Here is a 16,991-nt window from a genome sequence, read left to right as displayed (position 1 = left end):
ATTAATTGTAAAAAATGTACCACACTTACGTGAGATGTTAGGAATAGGGAAATTGAGTTCCAGGAACTCTGTACTATTTCTCAGTTTTTCTGTAAGTCTCAAACTGTTCTAAAAACTAAAGCATATGTAAAAGAAAAAAAAAATGGTCTTATAGCCTATAGAATCTCCCTGGCTTGGTGACAGGAAGGGGTCAGCTTGACAATGACCCTTTCTGAAAGAAGTGACTTTGTTGTGAAATGCCATGTTTGTGGCTTGGTTATCAGTTCCTATAGCAATAGTGAGATCTTGCTTGCTTTTCCATGGTTGATTTTTGGCAGGCAGTAGCAGCTGATTATAACTTTGCAATGCATTGTCAGTAACCAGGGTGTATAATGGATCTTCATCTCTAATTACTTTTCTCTCCACAGGTGTCTGGAAAGGGTCCAGATGGGAACGCACACAACGTCCGCTTTGAGGGGATGGAGAGACAGTACGCATCCTTACCCAGGTAGATCACTCAGGGGTCTCCTATCACCAGCTTACCTACAAATAATGTCTTTAGAGAAATCTACATGAAATAGAAATCTGGCTTTGAATTGGGGAATATGATATAATTTTCCCCACCGCCGTCTGCGACAACCCTCGTGCCATCTTCACAACTGTGCTAATAATTGTAACAGTTGTGGGTTATTTTTTAAGGGAAGAAAATAGTATATCATTGCAATTGAACATGCCAGCAAGAATATTGTATACAGAATCGAAATCCTAAGCCATTGCTATAAAAATAGTATTGAACATCCTGCACCAAGCTGAAGGACAATAAAATAGTAAATCCTCTGTCCTAGCAGTTACCTCCAAGGAAGGGTGAGCCAGCCTTAACCTTGGAGCTTCATGTGGGTGTTAAAAAGCTGGAGAGAAATGTGAACCTGGGAAGATGTTCTTTGCTTGATTTAGAATGTGACCGGGTTGGCTAGGCAGTCAGCAAATATTGCTGAAAGGTGCAGACACAGTGGGGGAAGGAAATAATCGCGTGGGAAAAGTTCGCTTGGTGATTCTGGCCCAACACGATCCACTTACACTGTAACTAGACACCCCTGAAAATGAGATACAATTCTCAAAGGCCTGTGCTCTTATCTCTGAGATGAAGAATAATTTGGGTCTGCTATCAGTAGCCCATGACAAAGAGGAAAACTTTCCAAGATTATGTCTAGTGCAGCTACTATGGGAGTGAAGCAGGAGTGTGAGAAATCGTGAGTTCGGGGGTGGGGGGGAACCAAACAAACAAAGAAAGGTTAATACCAGCCAGAAAACTGAAATGTTACAGAATATCTCCTTTTAAAAAGAGGGGTCAGGATCTTAAATAGAGCTTTTTCATCAAAGTGGAATTGCTGAAGTGTTATCCCAGAGGGAGTTACTGTGTTGAGTTTCACATTGGCTATAATTCTGTGTGTGAATTTACAAAAATACCATCCTGGATCTTGCAACAGGCATAGCCTAAGTGACCATCTGCTCTTACAAATAGTATGTTGATTTTCAAAAGTAATAAAATCTCAAATCTAGTGGAGAACCAATTGTTAACACTGATTGGGTGGGATACTCTAACAATATTTTAAAAGCCTCTATACAACTGTATATTATTTCTCTCCCTGTTCTCTTTTTTTGTATGTTGTCTCATAGTCTTTTCTCATTCTTGATTTCTTTCCTCTCTTTATTTTTCTCTGGCCTAGTATTTTGTTTTCATTTAAAAAAAATGGAAGTCATCTCCAAAATTTGCTTTAAATATAACATTTCTGGCTCTCAATGTTGAAGTGTATGGAAATTGTGGTTAAGGCAGATGGAAAGTAGTATGTTCTTATGAGAGGGAAGAAAAAAAGAAAAAACTGGAAACAGTTTAACATCTTCCTGGCCAACTTGCACCAGACTGCAGAAATGGATTTTTTTTTTTTTTGGTACAAATCAAAAGCACAGAAATAACATTGAAAACTCCATAAATTTCGCTCATTCATTTCCCATATATCTATTAATCATCTACTCTGTATCAAGCCCTGAGAATCTGGAAACCAGAGACATGGTACCAGTCCATCCTCAGGACCCTACTCTCTCAGACAGGAGGCAGCAAATCAACTTTTTATGACAATGCAACAAATGCTTAGTTTAGTAATTATTAGCAGAAAGTCCTCTGAATTTCCAACTCCTATTTATTTTCTACTAATAAGCCCTGAAATGCTCAATCATAGCTGACTCTCAACAAGTTTATTTTAGGATTAAACATTGCAGAGGGAGCTTTCTGACAAAGGCAATACATTTATGCTGTTTGTGGCTCTGGAGTTATCATCACAATGCATGAATTGACAAAATCCTGCCAGCCCCAAGAATATAACTGTAGCTGGAAGGGAAGCATCTCAGACCAAAAACAGTTTTGACCAACAGTGCACTCACACACGCGCGTGGTGGTAGGCGTGATTAGCTGCATGAGCAAACAGACCTTTGTGGCTACCTGGCAACCAGAAGTCACCATGATGGACAGTAAATGGAGCTCAGACAAATGCATGAGAGGTCCCTGGTACTAGTTTCCAAATGGAGCAGTTCCAGCTCAGTTTTCCATCTCAGCATCTCAAGGGGAGATGCAGAGCATCCTCACCGATGTGCCTCCAGTCCATGAGGGGCTCCATATTTACCCAACAAGATGCAGAATGCAGAGGCAGGGGACCCACTGCTGATCCAGCTCCGTGTGCCAGCGACATTTACCCTGGCTTTCTAGTCTCTCCCACCCTGGAGATTTTACTGTTCAGTAGACTGAACACAGCAACTCCACTGCTCTCTCCCTCTGCCAGAAGAGGGAGGGGGGCGCATCTCTGTAGGCCCGCATCCCCTCTTTGTCACAGAGGCAGAGAACTTTACAATATTTATGGAGTTAAATTTTTAATTAGAAATAGGAATAATTCAGGGGCGCCTGGGTGGCTCAGTCGGTTAAGTGTCCGGCTCTTGATTTCGGCTCAGGTCATGATCTCAGGGTCGTGGGATGGAGCCCTGCACCCCGGCTCCATGCTCAGCGGGGAGTCTGCTTCCCTCCCTCTCCCTCTCCCTCTGCCCTTTCCCTTGCTTGTGCTCTCTCTCTCTCTCTCTCAAATAAATAAAATAAATCTTTGAAAAAAATAGGAATAGTTCTATCTATGGGAAGTTGGTGGCCAACCTTATAGTGGACTAAATGTGCTCCTACCTGATTTGGTTCCCATGAGGTTTGTGGAGAGCATCACATGAGTTTTTAAGTTATCTCAGTAATGCTGATTTATATGCCAAATTTGGAACCATTGACACACAGAAGATGTACACACACCCCTCCCGCGCCCCACTTCCCCAGGCAGGGAGTGAGCTAGTAGCCCTGGTCAAGAGTCCCCTGCTCTGCTTTCGTGGAATTCAGCCATCTTTAAAGTGGGCTCCTGCAAACTGCTGCCAGGCTAAAAGTCACTTCCTGCAGTAAAGCCAGAGCCCTAGCCAGCCCGGGGGAAAAAGACAATTCCTAGCACTTGGTAGTTAGGATGTTGCCTAAGGCTAAGGGCTAAGGATGTTAAGTATTACTGTTAAGCAATGTTAAATCTTCTGCCCCTGAAGAAAAATGACTTTATTTCTTGTCTCCTGAGGGTGGTGTTTTGGAAAGCAGAGCGCAGTTGTAATACAACCTCGCTAGCAAACACCAGCCTTTTACCAGGACCGATGTTTTACCATCCTGTCCAGCCCCCCATGTTGTCTGGTAGTAAACACAATGAAATGAGCATTCCCTTCTTCTTGCCCGACACAAATGATGACTCACTCTGAGTGAGTAGGGAAGCGGTCGTTTCCTAGGCTGCTGTAATGTGTGAACATCAGTGTATGTATTTTTGCAAGCAGCTGCTTTTTCACTTCAGCCTCCCAGCCCCGCTCTGTTTGTACAGGCCTCCTTGTGGTCAGTCCCTGCAGCAGAGAACACGCTACTCGCCCATCCCAAGCCTCCATTGTTCCCACCTGGCCCATCCCTGGCCCCATGGGACCCCATTAGTCCTTCTCTGCAGATGGTTCAGGGCATCGGCACATGATGTTGCTCTTCCGGGCTTGTAATCACGTGTTGAGTCCTAAGGAGTGAGCAAAAACATCTCTTCTGTGGTCTTATGTATGCAGGCGGTGAAAGGTTGCTGGAAAAACTCATAGAAATGCCTTCACTGGTTCCACTACAAACTGCACATTATGCAGCCCCAGCTGGGCCCCTGCTGCTGTCCAGAATTCCTTTTAGTCATGCCGTCGACTCCCTTGACTATCCCACAGTGGCCATTCCAACCCTGTTCTACTCCCGTTAAATTCTGTGAAGATGACTAAACCCCCCAAGTCCCATCTCTAGAGATGACCTCACTTCCTCTCCTTTATGACCTTGAGACACTCAACATGAGCTCCTCCACTTCTGCTCCCCACAATTCAGACTCGCTGTCCTCACTGACCACACTTCCTGAGGACGGACCACAAGGGCACGAACTTGGAGTCAGGCCATAATTACAGCCCCAGCTCTGTCACTCATCACCTGTGTGACCTGCTCCAGTCTCAGTTTTTGCATCTGCGAACGGGGATGGTCTTAGGGCCTCTGTGGGGGGCTGGTATTGAGTAGTAAGTACAGTAACATAAGCAAAACCCTTAGTGAAGAGCCTGCCTGACATATTTTAGGGATTTTTTTTTTTCATAGTGTTATTAGCTCTTTTTAATCTTATCTCTGGGGAAGACGTGTTTCTTGAGTGAGTCAGTCCCATACAACAGAGCTCATTCCTGCTTGCTTCTCGGAGATCCTGTGCCATCAACTACCCCTCTGTCGGCTGCATCTTGAAGTCCCTTGGCAGTTGCCTCCCCCCACCCACCGCCTACACTGTAAATGCATAGGTTCAGGTGCACAGTTCTTTGAGAGCCCACAGCATGGACAAGGGGAGAGCCAACACCTGCATGGCGATACGCTGGGGGTATACCTGAGACTAAAGGATTAGCCAAGTCTGGGGAAGGACCAGTGGTCCAGATGGTCAAGAGCAAGAGGACATAGCAAACCAATATGATCTGAGTAACAAGTTGTACTAATGGACATGCTGGAAAACAGTAATTCCTGTGGATAGGGAGTTTCATATAAGGCTCAGGTGGCAGGACGACCCCATGCACTTGACTCCGGTCCATCAGAGAAAACAAAGACCTCCCCTCCACCCTCCTCCTTCCTCTAGGTCCCACATTTCCTACCTTAAGAAGAGCGGCTCATCCCTACCAGCTCTATTTCCACACCACCCACTGGCCTCTTGCCCCGGGCTTCTGACACTGCCACTTCCGGCTGATTCTGCCTCTATCCCCCTCGCCCCCTGACACCCACCGTGTAGATTCTCGCTGAGCAGCTGCCTTCCTTCCCACAGATTCAGTTCTCACCACTCTGATGATAATTCCAAAATGAACCTGGCTAACCTTCCTATCTCACTCTTCCTGAGACCCCAGTTACAAACGCCTGCTTGACACCTCCATCCTTCTACCTCCAAGATAGTTCAGAGTTCCCATGGCATGTTTCTTTAGCTCCTCGTACTTTTAACTTCCATGACATTTGTTTGACACCAAAAAGTGCCACTGAAAACCGCCTAGATTAGATTATGATGCTTTGCTGTCCCTTTCCACCCCTTTGGATTATAAATTCGTCAAAATAAGGGATATTGTTTTATATCCACCATGTTTTACACCCACCGCCAAGACCTAACACAGGACCATGTATATAACAGGTTTTTAATACATTGACATACGGATGAAAATAGATTTGTTTTTGTATAAGTAAGTGATGGGAAAGAATTTCTTCTGAATTTTCTTGACCATTTGTTTCAGGATGCTGTTTTCTAATATAACACTGATTTTTCATGAGAATATCTCTTTTCCCTGGAATCTGTAGAAGTCAAGACTTCTAAAGAGTCAACTCTAAATGAGCATTTAATATGTGCCAGGCACTCTTCTAAATGCTTTATGTCTACTGACTTACACAATGTTCACAGCAACCCTGTGACTCCAAAGCAACCCTATTATTATCCCCATTTCATAGGCAAGAGCACAAGTACAGTGGCCCAAGTTCAAGAGCTAGAGATGGCAGAGGTGGGATTTGAACCCAAGCAGTCTGGCTACAAGTTTGTACATTTAGCCTCTGGAACTAAGGTTATCCAGCTCAGAATCAGAACCAAATTCTGTGGGGGTGCATCGCTGGCTCAGTCAATAGAACACGCAACTCTTGATCTTGGGGTTGTAAGTTCAAACCCCACATCTGGTATAGAGATTACTTAAAAATAAAATCTTAAAAAAAAAAAAAAAGAACATCCTCGTTCTGTAGAATTACACACTGACTGACATATTTAAAGGTAAAGAGTCATGATACATGCAGCCTAAGCCCAAATAGTTAAAAAATATGAAGTTTACAAAAAAAAAAAAGAATCAAACTGTCATTATCACACTCCCTTGTATCATTTGCTCACATTCTTGTCTTTCTCCCTCAACTGTAAGTACCTTTGAGGACAGGGACTATGTCTTATTCATCTTTGTATATGACATAGAACATTACTAATATACAGGTTAGGTGATGCCTTTCAACCATCTCTGTAATGCTGTCACAAAATCAATTCTTTTCCCATCCCTTTGGGTCCTTCCCTTGAAATATGAACAATTTAATGCATAATTGCTAGATGAACATTAAGCAATATACTTTGTCTACCAAAAAGAGAATCCTGTTTTGTTAGAACATTCCCAAGAGTTGAAAAAGCAGTATCTGCAAACTGGTACTTTGGTTCTTTAAGATTAAGAATAATGTCTACCCAGAAGGAAAAAAAAAATTATAAGACATTTTCCGGTAGAAAGCTGCGTGAGCATTCCCGAGGACAGAGAGACTCCCTTTCCTGAGATTGATGCAGGACAGAGGCCTGCTCAGGCTGTACTTGGCTCCCAGTCCTGATGTTGCTCTAACCCACATGACATAAATTACTTGAGAGGGAGAAAAATGTGTCTCCGATCGTCTCAAGCAGCTTTAACTTGGCTGTGTAATGAGAAGCAACATACTAGAACTGATTTCGGGTAGAAAGAGCAACTTTAGAAGGAGCAAACAGCTTATGCTTGCTTCCTAGGAACCCAAAATAAACTTGCTTCCTAAGTGTGTTCCCAGTGTTTTCGTGTTGGGTAGGATTGTGTTCAGATCAGAAGAACATGCCATAAGAACATACTTCCGCTTTAACATTTCAGTTGGTTCATTTTGTCGGTTTCAGCTTTCTTGTCTGCATATGCTTTTGCCCACCCAGTAAGACTGAATCACAAGCACGCAGCTAATTTTGAAGCTTGCGACCTGCACCCCACCTACTACATTGTATTATCCCTGACAGCATTTTATCTGGGCCTCCTCTATGCCCTCGACTGTCATTTACCTGACTTCTTGAAGACCTTCTCCCTCCCTGATTGCTCTGGTTCTCTTCGAGGGAGCTTCTGCTCTGCTCACAGCTATTCAGTGTTCCTTTGCCAATCTTGCATTGTTTTATAGCACTTGCCAAGCAGATGGCAGTGACATTCGAGTCCTGCAAAGATTTCCACCAATGCCATGGGACTGGTCTTTGCTGAAGCTAAGCTAGGGATTGAGTGAGTGCAATGAAAATGTGAGCGATCGGCACATTAGGTGTATATGTGTGTGAGCGCCTGTCCGCTGTGGGTGGGGCTTCAGCCATCTGGGCCTGTGGAGGTGGACAAAGTCTCCATGCTGCCTAATTGAGTACTTTTCTCTGCCACAGAGCCAGTTTCTCAAATAAGAGGCTTCATGAGCATATATGCATTGCTCCCAGCCGGCATGGCAGCAATCAGATGTCCAGCCCCCGGGGGCGGGGGGGAGCCATTCCAGGGACTCCTCCGCAAGGCACTAGACAGGGGCCTGGTGCACAGCATCTAGATCCAGCTAATCATGGCCCGTCTTTCTGACACCTTCCTGGTGGCACAACTTTATCTGAACTGACTTTCCGTGCGTGAAAGGCCACCTTTTAGTGCTCAAGTCTGTGATCACTGCCCTGACTTTGGAGGGAAGCTACAATGAGCTAAAGAACCTGTCCAGATCGTATCTCTTGCACCTGCATATGACAGAACATAATGCCTTTTGAAAATCGGGGAAGGTGCTGTTACCCCACCAGATTCCATCCCCTCGCCTCTGGCTCCTTTTGCCGAAAATTTAGTCTCTGCTTGTCCTGCTATGCTGAGTCAGCTACCTGTTTGGCTCCTTGGACACCACCTCGCTCCATGCGGGGGACAAAATGAGGAATTAGTAGCAATTTGGTTCTTTGTGAGATGAAGATATCTCCATTGTCGACTCAAACTTCCTGAAAAATGCAAAAAACCCTAGCCTGTAAGACCGCCTCAAGATGCCAAACAGCTGAGATCAGGGGGTTAATGCTACTGCCATATCATTTTTATGTCACTTCGTTTCTCCAATAAAAGTCCATTTTAATCAAACTTTTCATCATTTCCTCATAGCCAATATATCCTTGATGCCAGTTAGAATATTTAATATTAATTATTCAGTGGAGGGCCTCCATTATGAATTTAGTTAGACGATTAGTGATTTAAAACACGTTAAGGCCCATTACGGTATTGATGTCCCCAAAATAGTTTTCACTGAATCTTGATGGACCACATATATTAAATTCCACAGATCTTTCCTTTTCCCTCCTTGTCCCTAGAAAATTCTAACCTATGACATGTCTGTTCGTTCAATACTCCTTTTAGACGAGAAGGGTGTGCCTGCTATTTCAGCGGTGCCAACTCTGATATTACCTCGAACTTGAAACGTGTTAAGCTTGGTAAACAGACTTCCCTGTTTTCCCTCCTACACCTATTGGAGTTTTAGCATCTATTCCCCACTTTTCCAGCCAAAAGAAAAGAGAAAGTTTATTTTGCACCTAGGTAGCTGCTCCATGGAGAGGGTTGCTCTCTGTAATTTCTCATAGTCTTTGGTTATTCTTGATGTTTTCCTATTGTATTGTCGCCACCATCTGCCACCAGAAGCTTGGATGGCCCTGGATGACCGTGGTAAGTTTCCTGAGCCTGCTGAAGGGCTTTGCATGATGCTCTCACTCTGCACCTGCCTCCCTCTGTCCTTTGCAGCTCTCCAGCCATTTGCTGCCATCCCCTGGCCCAAGTTCCTCAGTTTGTCCTGGTGTCAACCTGCCGCAGGCAGAGATGCTCTGAATAAACCAGGTGTATTAATTCGTTACCATATCCGGTTTGTATGTGTGTGTGAGGGCCATCTTTTATGGTTCTTTAAAATGATACCACATCACTCAACCCTGCAGGCATTTTGGATAAAAAGCAAGTGCCTCCCCAAAGGCATGAACACATGAAGTCTTCAGCAGGCATAAATAAGAGTAAAATCACTAGGCTTAGTTTCCATTTTTATTCACCAAAATCTGCCTGCAGATGGTTTCAAAGATGCCATACTTACTCCTAAGCTAGCCAATTGTGTTTGAAAAGGAAATCAAACCAAGAACAATGAAGGCGAAGGCAGACGGGGAATGATGTAAGTGTGTGCAACGCCTACCATGCGCCATGTACATTCTGTGGGTTGTCTCACTTTCTACTCACCATCCAACTGGGTAGGAGTCATTAGGATGCTCATTTTGGAAAAGGAAAAAAATCCATCCTTGAAGTGGCAAGATCAGATTCAGAATTCAAGCTCAGTTCTTTCTGGTTTTCAAGATCTTCTTTCTTTCCCTTTACCTGACCACTAACACTGACAAATTAGGGAGAGGGTGGAATACAGCAGCTTTTCTCTCGAGTAACGTGAGTTCATGGGAAGGAAAATAACTGGGGCCATATTAGAAATGCATTCATTGTTTCTTAGGGCTCCAAAGAACATGGGAAATGTTGAAACCTGCAGGTGGTGAAAAAGTAATAAAATACAATAAGACAAATAATAGGGAATTTATGGGAAAAAAGAAAATTGCTTTTGAAGCATATCGTTTTTCGTCTTTTATCACCGTTTTCCCTGAGTAAAAACAAGATAGCCACATTTTCCTTATGGCAGTTATTCTGTTCCTATCAGGAGCATAAATAAGGATGCAAATGGCTCCACCTAGGGCTGCACAGGCACAGAGGCTGAGTACCCCAAGTGCAAGGACCCGGGCAGCACTCTGCACTGCCCTTCCGCAGAAGCACTTGTAATGGGGCATCAGGGAGGAACCAACGCTTGCTAAGCATTTATTGTGCTCTAAGAACTCTGGTGGGTACTTCAAATCTAACCTCATTTATGTCTAGCAACAATCCTGAAATAAATATTATTATTATCCCAATTGATAGAGGAAGAAACTGAGGCTCGAGATCCAAAGTGATAGGGTCAGGGTTGCACATAGAATAAATGGCAGGCTTTGGATGTGGTCTAGCTCTTTCTACCTCTGAAACCTCTAGAATCTTTACAAATCAAGTTGTCTTGTGCTAGGCTGGCTGAAAACAAGTAGGAGAAAAGCATTCAATGACCGTCCCTTATTGAGGCAGCCCTCACCGTGCTGAGCCCATCCTAAATCACTGCTGTGTGTACTCTAAGACGTGAAAATGAACAAAACTCTAACAGGCATTCAGAATTACTGAGAACAGCAACCATGAGCCACCGAGCTCCCCTTAGCATATATAAACACCCACCTCCTTCCAGCTAAAAAAAATCTTTTAAAAAGTGCTCTTTGTTAAAGAAAACCTCTCTGTTATGCTCGTGTTTAAAAAATATACCAATTGGTTCCACTTGAGCAATTTTCACAGCCAGGAAAGTATTGTTGCTTCTTTCACGGTATCGGCCTGGCAGCTCCTCAGGGGACATGGCTGCGATGTAAATGCCAGATAGGGATGGCATCAATTGACTGTATTGCTTCAAGTCCAGAGAAGAGAGCTTTGGCAGTCAGTTACCACGGAGGTGCCACACGAGCCCATCTGTGCCCTGGATTTCATGTGACACAGGCCCTCTAACCTCAGTCATTGTGCCAGGAAACACCTTGGTCCAGCTCCATTATTTCTAGCAAAGGCAAACATTTGCAATACAAATGTGGAAAGGGTTGGTACAAAAAGAGCAGCATCCAGAATGTGTTCTTGCTTAGATTCCAAGTCTTCAGTTAGGCCTAGATAGAAGTGGTTCAGACTTGTCCCAGTAGAGGGTTGTCCCACTCAACAATCAGCAAAACTGCCCCTTGTGGTTGAACATGGAGTGACATGTCAAATAGGTAGGAACCTGGCAAGTCTCCCTGGCAGCTCTCCACCGACAGTACGCTCTGGGGGGCATGAGAAGTCGCCTTTGAACCTCGCCATTGCTTGAAAGTGAAGACAGGGTGGTGACTGCTCAGATAAGGTTTCTGCCCACTAATTGCTTGCATGTAGCTGAGGCAAATGCACACCCATTTCCAGAAATGATAGTGTCTGACAGCCTGGGTTTTACAAGGTACCGGAAAGAGCTGTAATCGTTGCGGGAGAGGTTTAAGATGGAAAATAAGCACGTTGAGCTAGTTTAAGAAGGAGCTTGCCACAGTGAAGTTTTTCTTCTGGAAACAGTCCTATAAAATCAGGATCGGAGTTTGTGCTTGCTTGATCACTTTCCACTGATAGGTTGGTGCCTTTGACAATTTATGCTAAATGGTCTAAACTGTGTGACACCCTTTTACGTTTTTTTCCTAACTTCCAGAATCAGGTCCATATATAAGCCAGGGCTTCTAGCCAATATTCTATGAGTAGTTTCCAGATGTGCCACATGTAATATGGCCAAGATAACGGGAGGACAGCTTTCTGTGGATTGGTTATAGACAAGTCACTCACGTTATCACCTTGTCAATAGCTTGAATTCCATAGTTTGTCCTTATTCTGGTCACTTCCTCCACATCTGATTTTTTAAAAACCCAGTTTAGTCCTGAATTGTTCAGAGATAACTGTGCAATTTTATTAGCCTAAACAGATGAGCTTAAAAAGTCATCTATGCTTACTTATTCCTTCACTCAACACCTATTTGCTGCCTACCTACTAAGTACAATACACTCCATGGGCCTTGAAGATATAATAAGAAGCCCACAAGACACGTCCCCGGACTAGGAAGCTTGTAACCAAGTGGAAAAGATAATAATTGTACAGTCACTAAAGAAACATAAAATTTCAACTCTGCCCCTTATGAAAAACAAGAGATACATGATTCCAGAAAATAAGGGAAATTGGACTGAATCAAGGGAGGAAGTGACACTTGAGCTGTGACCTGAAGGAGGTTAGAGAGAAGACATAAGGAACATTCCAAGCAGGGAAAACAACATGTGCAAAGGCCTTGTGGTAGGAGAGAGCACAGTGAACTGGGAGACTGAAAAAAGGCTGGGAAGGAGATTGCAAGAGCCAAGCAGGAGAGGCAGGTAAAAGTCAGACCATGAGTGGTTAAGTATATCTATATTCATCCAAACACTCATTAGAAACCATTTATGGGTTTTAAGCAGGAGGAAGACAAATATTTGTGTTTCAAACTTTTTTTTTTTTTTTTTTTTTTTTTTTAGCTGCAGGGCGAAGAATAGATTGGAGGGAGGTAGGATGCAAACCAGTTCAAAGGCTATTGCTGTAGCTCAGGCGGGAGATGGTGGGATGGTGGGGCATCCAGGGGGTGGTGGTGCTGATAGCGGAGATGGGAGGAGAGGGTGGGAAGAACTGACAGAATGTTCTGATGGATTGCATGTGGAGGTGTGGGGGATAAGTAAAGCCAGGTGTTGAGAACGAATCCCCATAGAACGGCATGGGTGGTGGTACCACTCTCCAAGAGAGGAAGTACTGGGAGAGGACCAGGTTTGGGGGGGGTGGGAGCAGATCATGAGTGTGAGTTGAGACGTGCTAGATTTGAAGTGCCTTTTAGACTTCCAGAAGGAGATCCTGAAATGGACAGCAGAGATAGCTCAACAAGGAAGGGAAGTGTGGTGGCTAATCCGGGACATTAGACCAATGTGTGCCCTTGAGCACAGAAGACCCCAGGGCATATCAAGGGTGATGATGTCATGAAGCGCAGAGTCTCCTACTCACAAAGTACAAAAAGAAACAGGTGGACGGTGCAAATTGCGTAGGCCTGGCCTCCAGTCTGTGGTTGTAACATGTCTTCCCTGCTTATATGGACAGCAAAGGCTTATCTATCACTGTCTGTGTAATTTCATTCTGGAAATTATATTTTTCTCAAGTAGTAAGCGTTGGTGACTTAATGCCATCTGGTATTCTGTGACTTAGCATAGCTCTGACCCCATAAAGCGTAAGCATAAAGATAACAAGAAACAGCAGAAATCATTTTGGTGACTGCGCTGTCCTTAAAAGACAGAATATTCTTGTTCTTCAGAAATATGCACTGAAATATTTAGGGATAAAAAGATACAAGTCTCCAATTTACTCTTAAATGGTTCCAGAAATAATATGTATATATAATAATATGTGTGTGTGTACATGTTTTTTAATATGGAGGGAAAGAGGGCGCGTGGAGGGGAAGGGAACAGACCGGAAGAAAAGAGAATGAGTGAAAAAGTAAATGGGGCAAATGTGAAGATGTCGTAAATCTGGAGAAAGGATACAGGGAGTCCCTTTTACTATTGTTGCAGAAGCAAGAGCAACAATACAAGGAATGGTGGAAGTTTACATAATTTTCTAGTGCCAACTCAAAAGTAAAAAATGTCCTCATTCTAAAGTCTGAGGCTGGGTTTGCCCCAAAAGCAGACCCTGAGACAGAGATTTGAGAGCAAGTGATTTTATTTGGGAGCGATCCCAGGAAGTATTGGAAGGAGAGTGAGGAAGAACAGGGAAGGAGGCCAGTCTGTACTGCCTTCATGAGCAGGTTACCGCGGCAGGCAGTGGGGATCAGTTCTGCTCGGGCCCTTTGGAAATAGTACCGCATGCATTCACACCTTGTGCCACCCGAGAGCAAGGATGTTGCAGAATTTATCTTGCGAGTCCTATCTGTCCTTGGCTAAGGATTGCTCCTGAAGGAGCCAGCTTCCCAGCACTTCTGCCTATCTAGAGCACTGGTACCAGGAAGCCTCAAGCCAAGAAGCACAGATATGTGGAGTCAGTTCTGCAGTGGACCGGAAGTGGGGAGAGCCGGGTGGGACCGAGCCGCGCTGCTACAGCGAGTGAGCCGGAAGTCCCAGGGTCAAAGTCAATCAGTCCTGACATCCTTTCACAAGAGGAAAAAAGATGGTTATTAAGTTGCTCCAGACAGTCTTGATGCATTCATTTTATTTTTGAAGGAGGTGTTGTACGAATTGGTCATGTCTTCTATGGAACACAGTGAATAATGATAGAATTGACAGAGCTGCCCCAGAGCGGAACCTCAGAAGAATGTATTTCCGGTTTCTCTGTTTCACTCAAATATACAGTTCATCAAAATGACGGAAAGTCTTTGATGAGTTCATTTTCTCTCGAGTCCATGTTCAGAACCTCACTGAAATACGGCCGCCCTTCTGAGAATGTCAGAATATGAAAGCCTCAGGAAAATGGGAATTGGGTACTTAGGTGCCCAACTCAAGCATGCCCATTATTGCATGATGCCAATTTGAGGATCTGCAGTGACTTGACTTATGATCATGGCTGTAAACACATACTTAGTCAGGTCTGCGTGGATTTCAACAGGCCACCTTTGTTCCAATTAAGAATAGCAAGAACTTAGCCAAATGCAAGGACTAGTCATGGAGCTCTAGTCATACTGCACCTGTGGTCTCGCCCTAGTAAGAGACTTTATGTGGATATCAGTGTTGTATCCAGGAAGCCTATACAACTGGATCAGTCACATCCAGTCAATTAAGATGCTTAAGCTCGTCTTCCTGAGAAACAAATGTATAGGTTATAAATCAAGCAGGCTACAGGAGAAATTCCTAACATGTAATTATTAGAACAAAGAGTGAATATTTTTAAAGTTCTTGATATATATTGCCAGAGTGACCTCTAAAAAGGGTGTCCCAACTTACACCTCCACCAGCAGCGAATATAAAATACTTCTTTAACTTGCGTCAGCGTAATCAATTAAGAACTACCAATTATGATCACAAACTGTTTTAATTTGTAATTCCTTTACTTGTAATCAAGTTGAGTGTTCCTCACATATTTATTGGAATTGGTATTTTTTTTCAGTCTATGGTAGCTCATCTGTTTTCATATCATTTTTGTCTAGGTGTTTAATACTTCTTGATTTGCTGGAGTTCTTCATATACTAAGGACATTAACACTTTGTCATATGTTAATATTATTTTAATTTAACTTTAAATTATACTTATGGTAAATAGAAGTTTATAATTTTTATAAGTTAAATCTTCAATCTTTTGGCTTATTATTTGTTCTTTGCTTTTATATGTAAAAAGTTGTCTTCCATCGTGAGACCAGAAACATTTGCCTATTTTCCTTCTAGTTATGATTTAACTTATTTCTTAATTATTTATTCTACTGAAGGAATACTTTAAACGCACATGTCACCCTAAGCAGTAATGTGCTTTCATAACATAGTTTCAAGCAGTATTAACTGTGATATGGTTGTAATCATAAAAAATACATGGTGGTCTAGATACCCATGTTAAGTGGCTTTATACAGATAATGTGGAATATATCCGTGCAGTTTACTGACATGCATCAACTAGCCAATTTTTTTTTCCTTGCTTTCACTGCAGTTGTGTATTGTGTCAGAATACACCAGGTCTTCAGTGTCCTGGGAGTAGTCAGAATCACCCAGATGGGCTTCTTTCTTAAAGTGGCACTTCCTCTTGCAAAATATGTACTCCTCTCTTTGACCCTCTGCCAGCTGAGGTGACCCTCTGTGGCACGAACATAGTGTGATGGTTGAGCTGACACACACGTCCTGCATCCCTTGGAACATGCGTGCCTCTGTTCTTCAGATCTGCTTGACAAGAACTCCAAGTGTGCTCCCCAAAGACAGTATTTATATCATTGGAAGTTTCTCTTTGAATTTCTGTGAGAAAGATGCAGATCTACTGGCAAGAGACTTAGCTTGAGATAGCACATGTATCACTTTGGCGAAACCCAAAGGAACCATGAGAAGGGTCTTGATCTGGCATATTTAAATTGTCCACTGGTTGGTTTCAGGGGACCCTCAAACTCCCTGAAGTGACGTGCCAACTTTTTAATGAATAAGATTTCATTCATATTTCTGAGGGAAGGGGTGAATGAGAAAAGTTTTACGACTCAATAAGTTTAAAATTTACTGAATGCAAGGGATTTGCTATAAACTCTTCTTAAAGGGGTCATTCTAAAAAATCCTCCCCTTACAATTTCAATGTGGCCAGCATTTTTCTTTCAATAAAATAATGATGTCTTCATAGAGAATATTTCATTTGTAAAATTCATGAGAAAAAATACCCAAACAGTAGCTTACTGTGTTGAAGGGTGTCTTCAATATCAGAGTGAATATAATAGTTCTAGCAAGAAAACTTATTTTGGTCTCCTTTCAGCCCCCACAGCATAATGTGTATATATATTTCTATTTTGAACCCTGCCTTTTGTGTGCTTTTAGAAAGGACAAAACATTCCCAGCATATAAATCCCAGAAAATGGGATGGATGGCATCAAACTTTTAACTAGGAGCCCCTGTTTCCCTCCTCCCCATCACACCCACCAGCAACATGAAACACAGGCCCAGCTCACCAGTGCTACCTAAGGAGGGATTTACACATCCTATCTTCCCAGCATTTGAAAGGTAACATTCTGTTTCATCCCCTGAGAGTAGAGAGGAGAGAAAACGCTATGAGAAGGAACAACAGCAACCTTCTTTGGAACACAAAATACTACGTTATGTCAATCCCACTATAAATGACAGCAGCATAAAACCACAGGAAACCCCAAAAAAGTAAAATACTAACACGAAACCATAGCCACCCCACCAGGTATAATTTAGATAAAGAATCCGGTTAACGTCTGTAGGATGTTGTAATATAGTTGTTCATGAACCACCAGCAACAGTTTACACTGGAAAAGAATAGAGACATTAG

General features: G+C 43.1%; 1 protein-coding gene across 1 annotated transcript in view; it reads left to right on the top strand.

The window, feature by feature from the left end:
- The window catches only part of PARD3B (par-3 family cell polarity regulator beta), a 1,008,697-nt gene that overhangs the window by 957,584 nt on the left and 34,122 nt on the right, over positions 1-16,991 (top strand). Inside the window, exon 22 of the mRNA XM_028112243.2 lies at positions 408-487. Within this exon, the coding sequence (XP_027968044.2) occupies positions 408-487 (80 nt within the window). The remainder of the gene's footprint in view (positions 1-407; positions 488-16,991) is intronic.

Source organism: Eumetopias jubatus, unplaced genomic scaffold (genome assembly GCF_037043125.1).
Source record: "Eumetopias jubatus isolate StellerSeaLion01/CBP00866 unplaced genomic scaffold, mEumJub1_p1.0 scaffold_3, whole genome shotgun sequence".
Lineage (NCBI taxonomy): Eukaryota > Metazoa > Chordata > Mammalia > Carnivora > Otariidae > Eumetopias > Eumetopias jubatus.
The sequence above is the reverse complement of the archived record's forward strand: the minus strand, read 5'-3'. Positions and strand labels throughout refer to the sequence as shown.